Consider the following 10,346-nt stretch of genomic DNA (forward strand, 5'->3'; position numbering starts at 1 on the left):
TACACACACACACACACACACACACACACACACACACACACACACACACACAATTTATTTATTTTGGGGGGAGTTAATTTTGCCTTTTTTTAATTCAGCCTGTTTGAATTTGTTTTTTGAGCAAGTTTGTACAGTTTTCTTTTTTTGAAAATGCTTTGCTTTACTTTCGGGTTTATTAGTTTTAGTATTAGTATTAGTTTATTTGCTAAATGGAGTATCTCTGAAGTGGAAGATTAAAAAAATAATAAATAAATAAAAGGTCACTAAGCATCGTAAATAAACTACAATCCTTAAATGACTGACTTTCCCGCTTCTTCTTCTGGTCAGACGTCCAGCAATACTGAGATGAAAATTATATTTATGCTATAATTATTGTAAGTTTTATAAACAAAATATGAAGTATCTCTTTGTTTTCATTTTGTTTTTTGAAAGCATTTCCATGTTCATTTTATTTTGTTCATGAAATTACTTTTTCAATTTTTTTGTTTTAGTTATTTTCTTAGTTTTCATGAACTATACTGCTACATGCTGCCTCTGGCCTCGGTCGTCACTGTAAATGAGGAATGGTTCTCAATTTTCTTAATTGACCAACCCGGTTAAATAAAGGTTATAAACAAAAATAAAATATCATAACTTTGCTGTTGGTTCATCATCCCTTTTCTTAACTGATGGGATAAAACCTGAACTGCCTTTCAGCTCCAATTTGGGACAAAGTATTTTGTATTGTTAGTATACTTGGTGAATTTCTTACCAGCAAACACCATTGCTTTGGCTGGCTTAAAGCCAGGCAGAGCTTCCACTGGCTGGTCCTGGTGGTAGAGGGTGTCCCCAATCTGTGCCTCCTTTACCTCCTTCATCCCGGCTATGAGGTAGCCCACCTGTCCCGCAAATCTGAGACGGAAACCACCTCAATCTCAAAACAAGCGTAAGAAGCATCTGAATGGACAAGTGGACGAATCCGCGCACGAATACTGCATTACTCTTTTGCCGATCCATGTTTGTTGCAAAGACTCATTGTTTGGCCACTTTGTACTTACAGAAATACTGCTGTATTGGTTGAAAAAAATCAACATTCAAAGTGCTTAAATGTACACTTTATTGAAGTTATGTGTGGGATAACTTTTTAACCTTTGTGTGCAGTATTTTGACAGAATGACAAAAACCTTTTAATGAAACAACAAGGAAATGTAAATTGTGAAATAATCCAAAAACATATACATAATGACATGTTTTATTTTAAAACCACTGCGGTGGTGGATAAGTAGAAAACATGTGAGTCAAGACAGAATGCATCTTACAGTTTCTGTGTGGGATGCTCCTGTGGACAAAGAAGTCCGAGCTCGTTGACCTCATAGGCTTTGCCAAGATGTGCGGAGACGATCTTGTCCCCTTTTTTGACATGACCAGCAAACACAGCAATGTTAGCTACTATTCCTCTGTAGTGGTCAAAATTGGAGTCAAAGACCAGTGCTTTGAAGGGGTCATGAACAATTGCTGTAGGCCTGAGGGAACATGGGAAAAAAAATTGCAGTGATATGTCTCATTACTGCCATAAATCCCAAATAACAGCTTTCTTGGGCAGCATCTTACGGTGGAATTCGCTCAACAACGGCTTGGAGAACATTTTCAACATTCGTACCCAGTTTAGCTGATATCTGAAAAAAGAGGAATTCACAAAAACAATTATTTACATGATGGAGCCGAAAAATGGTGCAAAAGTGTTCTTCAACTTACCCGAATGCAGTCCTCGCGAGGAATGTCAAACACATTTTCAATCTGGGACTCCACTCTCTCTGGATCCGCGTTTTTCAAATCAATCTGGAGGAATAGTAATTGGAAATAAAGTATTAGATCCAGAAGGCCCTCAAGACCAAAAAACATGTACACGAGTGAAACTGCCAAGGTCGAAGATAATCCTTGTTGTCATCCAAACACACCAATTGGAGACAAATAATCATCCACTTCTGCCCAAACAGCAAAAATAAACACATTCAAAAAGCATCCCGTGATTATAAACTAAAGCAAAAGCATCGACTATTAAATGTGGTTTTACAGTCGAAGTATATAAAACATTAAATAAGGAAAATAATTGGTTCTCTCCAGGTACTGCAGATTATGCCCACATTCCAAAAACATCATGTTAACCACTTGAAAGCTTGAAATGTGATGAGACAGTCAAAAAAAATATAAAAAAAATTAAGGCATTACATCAGAATTGGGCACTTGTAAAACCAGCCAAGGACGAAACGCAGTTCACTTCTCGTGTGCAATTGGGTGCACAATATAGTCAGAGTGCCTTGCAATGCTACCCCATCTCTCGTCAAATTTGGTCAAATCCACTTCACTCAAAAATACACGCATATTTCCGCGTTGGACATGTTGATAAAAAGTTCGTACAACCTTAAAGGTGCTAAGACGTCCACTAAAATCAAAGGCCAAGCAGTTTACGTATTACCTTGTTAATGACAGGGATGATCGTGAGCTGAGCTTCAAAGGCCAGATAGAAGTTGGCCACTGTCTGTGCTTGAATGCCCTTAAACGACACAGACATCAAAAATGGCCTGCATCGACTACACACACATTTGCAGAAACACCCAAGCTGCGGCTCTTGTACCTGATTGGCGTCAACAAGCAGCAGGACACCCTGACAGGCAGATATGGACCGAGACACTTCATAGCTGAAGTCAACGTGTCCCTGTGGAGAGACGACACATAAAAACAGCTACGATCAGCGGAACAAATATGGTTGTCGAGAATATTATTACAGGGTTAACGCTCTAAAAAAAAAAAAAAAAAAAAAAGCAGGCAAATTTGTCTCACCAGCAACGAGAAATAGACCTTTCTAAATGGATAGCGACTATAAAAAATAGAAAACTTTGTACACTTCATCAGGTATTCATTTTTGGACACGAGGAGAAGCAAAGGGACATCATGACCATAAAGTCATTATTTAGACATCTTAATATGAAGACTAGTAAAAGTTCAAATGTAACTTCAAAGATTTCCTGACAGCTAATAATAGCGTCACAATGGCAAATAGCTTGACCCGAGCTGGAACAATTTTCTTTTTTTCTAATTCTATGATCTCCTTGGGAAACTTAACGGCACAGCAGTTGACTAATAGCCGAGAATGGATTGCGTTTGACTTTATTTCACAAAATCCAATAGTGGACTTACCGGTGTGTCAATGAGGTTCAGAAGGTGCTGTTGGCCGTGGTGTGTGTAAAACAAAGAGGCCGTCTGAGCCTTCACGGTTATGCCTCTCTCTCGCTCCACCTGGAGTTTGTCCAGCACCTGTTTGTTCTTGTCTGTCTTTGCTATAGCGCCTGGTAATGACAGCCATTAACGATACCTTACTTCAACACATGGTTCACGACAACCCAAAACATGATGAATGGAAACACACTGGACACTTCTCGGTCTACCTAAACAACATAAAGAGATCTAATACTGAAAATATATATAATTTATACCAACTGATTGGAACTAGGCATGTGCCAATTACCGCTTTGATAGTTAATTGTGGTTTCTCAAAAATCAAGGTTTCTTTGAGCGCTGATACTGGCTGTCACCGGTAATGAACTCTTCTCTTGTTTTTTTTGAGGACACGTCTGTACAGGGCACAATATGATGGGCTGCTTGCAAAGTTGAGTAAACAAGCGACCTCCAATTAACTTTTTTTTCTCCCCCTTTTTGTCATTGGGCAGTTATGCACAATTTTTGCTCTGTGCATTGTTTAAAAAAAATGCCAGCGGGTACTATCTAACAAGAATTAAAACAGAGAAAGGTTAGCATTTATTTATTGACACTTAACATGTTACATGTTTTTTTTCTGTACTGAATATTCTATATTTATTAACAAATAAAATAGACTGAAAAATGTTTGCATTCACTCAAATGTCAAAAAGGTAAATGTAGAGTTGTAATTTCAGTCCGGTGATACTGCAATATTTTTGCTCACTCTTAAGCCCGTCACAATCTAAAATTGGGCCATGACTATTTGGAACGTTGAACAAGATGCTGTTGTTTTGTATTGACTGTCGTCTGCAGTGTCTTTTTTAAAACAAGGTTTGTACAGGATCTCAATAGACTTTGCACGTGCGTTGTAAATTTATTAACGATTTTGTGGTGACATGCTCAAAAAAAACTAAGATGTGATTTAGTTACTCCTAAAACGAAAAGAATGCAATTTAATGATTTTGCTTTCATCATGTCGAAAAAGAGCTGTTTCGCTCAAATTGAATATACAAAAAAGAATCGATCGGAATTGCTGATCGGTGGTTCGATATCCAGCCATGTTTGCAAACATACCTGTCATTTCCAATAGTCTGTCAGCCAGTGTGCTTTTTCCATGGTCAATATGTGCAATGATGCAAAAATTCCTGATTCTATCCACAGGAAACTCGGATAGGTCAATGACTTCCTACGCAACACAATAAGACAAAATTTGGTCAATGCTACATTTAAGACTCTAAATAGAAAACAAGACGTTTTATTTCACAGCTGGTGTTACCTTGTCACTTTGTGTGCTGAGATTCGAGAACTGCTGCTTGAAATTATTCGAAAAAACATGCAGCCTCTTCATACAGCAACGTTTTAAGACGGAATAATTCATAATATGGTCTGGAATTTTCCGTCTGCAAATTTTAAATAGTAAAACACATGGTGACAGTGGCGTTCCACACCACTGGTGCACGACAGAAACAATCATTTGTTTAAAAATCCCACAACGTGATCAAGATAAGCAAAGTACAAAATATCCACTGCTGACGCAGTATAATAAAATGTTGCAAACAATGCTAAGAGAGTCACATCAGTTCGCGTTAATGGAGGTTTATGATTATTTTTTTTAAATCGTAATTTTTTTTTTGTAAGCTTATAGTCCTGCAACAACCCCGGACACGAACCTCTCGGGCGCTGACATCTTGGTCGACTTTCCAGCAGCAAAGGATTGTGGGAAATAGAGTCTTCGCAGTGCAAGTAAGACGACAACGACAAATACAATATACCTGTACTAATTACAGAATGGTATATCCAGATAATACAGACCATCAAATGCATTTAAAGATAACCCGATTAACACTTGCAAGCGTCGGAGAACTGGAAATCCCGCCTACTCAACCCGCTGAATGAATAATAAAAAAAAAAAAAAAAAAAAAAAAAACCCAAAGCCAGTTGCTATTGTAACGAATCTGCTTCTCGGAGAACAGGCTTTGCACGACATATACATTTTTTCGACCCACTTTCTGTCCTCCTGTCACGCCTCACATTCTTCAACATCAGTGGCGGATGCTGGTCTGTCAAAGAGGGGAAGCTCAATTTTGGCCGACGTCATAAAATGTGTCCGTTTATTTATACGTGAATTCTACTCTCCTTTCCTTTTCAAGAAAATTATCTGTGAGCCTGTCATACCAACAAGGCGTCTTTTCCAGGGACTTAATTAGTGTCCTACAACTACAGGAACAACAATAAAACCCACCAGAAATAAAAGATTAATTTGTTGCTAGTTGTTTACAACAAAGAGTGTCGCTAAGATGATTAGGGGGAGTCTCCAGCTCAACTCAGAACAGAATGCCAATTGAAAAATTGCTCACACGGATGCCTACACTAAAAGGTCGGTGATTGGCTCATTTTGATGTCAATCAAACTGGCACACAGGCTCAGACAGATCATCCAATCTGATGCAGAAAAGCCTGGCGTCCGGTACCCTCCCACTGCCATCCAGTCCCAGAGAGACCGAGCGTCCAAGGGCGGGACAAAAACCAGCTTGTATCCAATGACTCGTCTCCGTTCAACGCATTGGGACAACCTACCCTGAACTCTCGAGACGCTCGACGTCCGGGCAGTGGACTCTATGCTGACGCTCAGCGTCCACCATTGAAAGCACAGCGAAACTGCTGGAATGAATGAGAAGGGAGTCGCGTCCTAACCAGTAAGAAGAAGCTGATTCGGAACAAAAGTTGAGCACGTTGCAGCGCATATTTAGTCAATGACATGTACACACAATGAAATTTACATTAATATATTTGATCACTTACTTCCCTTGCAGTCCGAGAGCAATCGCCACTGTTCAAAATATAACTGATCTGTTTTGATATGGATGTTTTCAGACATTTTAATGCGCATTAACGATTAATGTATTGGTGCATTTGTGAAATAATGAAAAATGAATGGCCACTTCATTAATAAATTGGTCAGAATTTGTTTAATTGTATTTATTAATTTGGATGGATATCGTTGGAGAGGTATTTTAAAAAGCGCACTACGCACTTGCTGTACAGGCTGTACAGTATTGGCTTGATGTCAAACTTTTTTCCATCGAGGTCACATCGCAGTTATTCGTATGGACTTGTTAGAACTGTATTACGTGTAGGCCAAAAATCACGGTTAAGTAAGCGAACAAAATTCCAAACAAACTGCTTATCTCTAACCTTAATGGCATCATTAGTCATTAAATTTCCTCTTCAAGTTCGAGATCAATAGTTGATCTTAATTTTAGAAAAGAAGGATGCTGACAACATGCTACAATTACAGTAGGAACCATGTGAATTATCAGGCTGTAAAAATTTACTGCTGTGACACTGTGAAAAATGTAAAACCTTTGACGTGACGCAACGTCATCTGGCGCCTCTGTCAATAATGTTGGGAGGATTGAGTTAGATATCGTAATATGCAGTGCTTAACTTACTTTTACGCTTGTTTGACTTTGTTTTAAAATTGCCTGTCGAGATTATAAGTATTTTCCAACATTAACAGTTTGACTGTCTTTGATTTTTTTTTTTCCGAAATCAAAAATGTCAACCCATAATTCACAGCAGTTTTAAGAGTATAACTACTAGGACAAGAGTGCATTGTTAAAAATCCCCAAAATAACAAGTAACTACAGTATATCATTTTCAGGTGATATGTTTTGTGAGAAAATGAGCGCATCGACCTTGTGAACAATCATTCTTATCTGAAATGTATAAGAATTTTAATAAGATGCCAAAGAATAAATCTGCAAAGAAGGAATGTTGGGCAAGATAAGAAAGCAAGCAAGATTGTTATGCCATGCAAAATTGGAATAAGCAATCAAATAAAAATAGACTGTTGTTCAGTAGATAAAATTACTGAAAGGAAATGCAAAATATGTGGCTACTGATATTGGACTGGGGTTATTTCTCTTCAGAAAACACGATCCTCTCTGAGTGCCAGTAGAAATGTTACACACACACACACACACACACACACGCACACGCACACGCACACACACACCACAACAGTTAACATTGCCGTATCCTCTCACATTACAACACTAGAAAAAGTCGGTCACTGTTTTTTTTTTTTTTACAGTTCATCTAAAATCTTTTCATTTCAAGTTACTGCAGCAATTAAAATATAAATAAAATTAAATGAACACGGCACAAATATTTCATATTCTATGTTGTAACAAGAATATTACAAATGTACTGTTTTGGTTAGTCTTGCACCTCGCTACAAAACTATTTCCTCACCAAAAACAAACATCTGATTGAAAAACACTGTCTGAATTGTGAACGATAACTGGTGATAGTAAGGTTAAGGTAAGATAGTTTAGTTGCGATCCAAAAATGTCCACCGCACGAGCCACGACCCTTTTTTCCCCCTCCCCTCTATTATTTTTTTGTTTGTTTGTTTTAACTACTCTTGCATTTTCCTCCACCATTACTTCCCTTCGTGGTCATATGTGAAAATGTATCTTAAGGCTTGTCTCGTGAACATATCTCAGCTTTGAATATACCTGGCTGTAAGTTGTCGTTTTTCAACTTTTAAATTTTTGTTTGCAATTACAATAAAATATAGGTGTACATTTTAGCCTACAACACACTAAATATGTTTGTGTGTGTGTGTGTTTTTAATGTTCATTACAACCTCATACCGATAGTCATAGCACAGATAATAAAACATTGATTCTGTAACAATACTATACAACTGTGTTTTTGCATTGGCTTGGACAGAACAAGTCTGGCCACGTTTAAATTGGCAAAACAGAAAAGAGTCAAACGTAATCAAAATGTAACCTTGATAATCTCGTTCACTCCAAAAAAAAACAACAAGAAAACATCAAGCAAATGGTTTTGATTACATCAAAATTGAAGTATTTCGAAGTAACTTCAAATCATTGTAAATGTTTGTGTTCACATTGATATTATGGTGGTCACATACTCCAACTGGAAAAAACAAACTTTCAAGGAAATACACATTCTAGTAGAAGTCATCACACATTGAAATGGGAATATAAATAAACAGACATTTCCAAAAGACAGAGTTGTCAAAATGTGCCGCAGACGGTGTAGAAAATAGGTGGAGCTAGAGGATCACGATGCAATCCAGGACATCACTCTGCAACAGTACTGTATGTACACACAGTTGCTGGAGGTATTTGGTTCTGAGGCCCCCTGACCAGAACTTGTTAAAACCGGCCTCTAAGTGGAGGGCACCATGTCCTTGATGACAGGTTCTCTGTTTAAGTAGGTGGCCCAGTAAACTAGGTTGAAGGAACCAAAGAGAACGGGAAACAAAATCCTTGACATCCTGTCAATTTTGCTCACACTATTGAATGTCTTTTTGCTCTCAGGGACCTTGCCATCTGCGTTGGCCTTGATGGGTTCCAGAGCGCCTCCTTTGGCAATGGTTGGAAGCGTGCCGGAGTCCTTGGTAATATTCGGAGCATAATTGGCCACTGCTACAGCATAGGCGTTGTTCTTCTTGATCACAGATGCCCTTTCTTTTTTCTGTCGACAGACCAAAAGAATCAATTAAAATGTCTAAAAGACAAGCATACACAAATGTCAATACTTGAACCCTAAAGTGATGAAAAGATGGAAGCCTCTGCTCTAGCTATCTAGTACAACATGGAAAAGTCAACTATACGTCAACATCAAGAAGAAAGCACAAACAGAATGTAAACCAATATGTTTAGTGCTTACGTGAAGAGTCCCGCCTACCCGACAAATGCAGTAATCACATGTCATGAGTTATGAGTTATTAACACGAGTTAATGAAGTCGTTAAGATTGTTGAAAAGCTCAACACATGAAGTCACCTGAAGCAGGCCTTGCACTGTGAGTAGTTTTGATCTTCCTGTTGTACTTTTACTATATACACTTGGGTGTTGAAATTTTTATGTTTTTATGGTATTATTAGGACTCTGGCAGTTGTTTTATCCCAAAACTGGTTGGACTCAATCTACAATGTTTTGTTTTATTCTTCCTACAATCCACCTCACATTTTTTTTAAATATTCTAATATTGTTTAAAGGTTTTACTATGACATTATATTAAAGTTTCTTCATGTCATGTATCACATAAAATACAAATTAAAAATATAGTTATAACTGATCTAGAATCTTCATATTTACTAAATACTGTTTTGATGTGTAGGATCAGTAACACAATTTAAAAAAAATTATTTTTCTGAGCTTATGTTCCTCTTAGTGTACCATATTGGTAATGTCATCTTTGTCTAAACTGTTTTTCCTCATCACCTTGTCAGTCACAACACTCTTTCCATCCCAAGCCCAGCCACGCTTGGTGAAGTAATTGACTGTGGCAAACTCAATCAAAGCAGAGAAGACAAAAGCATAGCAGACAGCAATGAACCAGTCCATGGCGGTGGCGTATGCGACCTTGGGAAGGGAGTTGCGAGCGCTTATACTCAGTGTCGTCATTGTGAGCACAGTGGTTACCCCTGAAAACACAAAGAAAACAAGTAAACAACCTTGATAATATGGTAAGATTCATGGTTAAATGGAGCACACGGGCCTAAAGGGACCCTCAAGGCTCGGTCTTTGGACCCCTTTTGTTCAGCCTGTATATGTTTGGGTCAAATGCTTCAGAATGTTCGCGATCACACTGTATTTATCAATGTCCCCAAATAGCAGCAGTCCAATTAACGTATTGTGTCACTGTTGGAATAAATGTAATTCTGTTATCCCATATTTACTCTCTGTGTAACTTTAAAACCTGTTTCAGAGTGATACCTCGCAAATACCTCATATACAATGGGGTAGGTTGATGATGGTAGACTTGTCGGACCGGGAGAGCTCAGGCTGCTCCTGTTCTAGCTTTTAAGACAATATCTTGTTGTTAAGTGAACGGCTTCTGGTCAAATTAACTGTTGGTTGTGAGAAGATAACATCAACCCAGGATACCATGAGAGGGACATCCCAAGATGTCTACGTGGACCATCGACATCCAGTAGGAGCCGTTTGACGACATCTCAGAAATGAACTGTGTGTTCTCATTGAAACTCTCCTTTACTGAAACTGTTGTGGAATGTGAAAATACTCCCCACTCCCGTTAGAAGATCGTGTATCAGGGACATCCT

The 10,346-nt window shown here is 38.2% G+C and overlaps 2 protein-coding genes across 2 annotated transcripts in view; both read right to left on the bottom strand.

Moving 5' to 3' along the window:
• guf1 (GTP binding elongation factor GUF1) overlaps nucleotides 1-5,123 on the bottom strand; it is a 10,374-nt gene extending 5,251 nt beyond the window's left edge. Inside the window, exons 1-9 of the mRNA XM_019870023.1 lie at nucleotides 4,514-5,123; nucleotides 4,312-4,423; nucleotides 3,178-3,326; nucleotides 2,615-2,695; nucleotides 2,456-2,533; nucleotides 1,735-1,818; nucleotides 1,591-1,655; nucleotides 1,299-1,502; nucleotides 752-891 (exon numbers count right to left, since the gene is read on the bottom strand). Of these exons, the coding sequence (XP_019725582.1) occupies nucleotides 752-891; nucleotides 1,299-1,502; nucleotides 1,591-1,655; nucleotides 1,735-1,818; nucleotides 2,456-2,533; nucleotides 2,615-2,695; nucleotides 3,178-3,326; nucleotides 4,312-4,423; nucleotides 4,514-4,711 (1,111 nt within the window). The 5' untranslated portion in view covers nucleotides 4,712-5,123. The remainder of the gene's footprint in view (nucleotides 1-751; nucleotides 892-1,298; nucleotides 1,503-1,590; nucleotides 1,656-1,734; nucleotides 1,819-2,455; nucleotides 2,534-2,614; nucleotides 2,696-3,177; nucleotides 3,327-4,311; nucleotides 4,424-4,513) is intronic.
• Nucleotides 5,124-6,893: 1,770 nt separating this feature from the next.
• gabra2b (gamma-aminobutyric acid type A receptor subunit alpha2b) overlaps nucleotides 6,894-10,346 on the bottom strand; it is a 34,710-nt gene continuing 31,257 nt past the window's right edge. The window contains exons 9-10 of the mRNA XM_019870101.1: nucleotides 9,505-9,707; nucleotides 6,894-8,753 (exon numbers count right to left, since the gene is read on the bottom strand). Of these exons, the coding sequence (XP_019725660.1) occupies nucleotides 8,445-8,753; nucleotides 9,505-9,707 (512 nt within the window). The 3' untranslated portion in view covers nucleotides 6,894-8,444. The remainder of the gene's footprint in view (nucleotides 8,754-9,504; nucleotides 9,708-10,346) is intronic.

Source organism: Hippocampus comes, unplaced genomic scaffold (genome assembly GCF_001891065.2).
Source record: "Hippocampus comes isolate QL1 unplaced genomic scaffold, H_comes_QL1_v1.1 scaffold9, whole genome shotgun sequence".
In the NCBI taxonomy this organism is placed as follows: domain Eukaryota; kingdom Metazoa; phylum Chordata; class Actinopteri; order Syngnathiformes; family Syngnathidae; genus Hippocampus; species Hippocampus comes.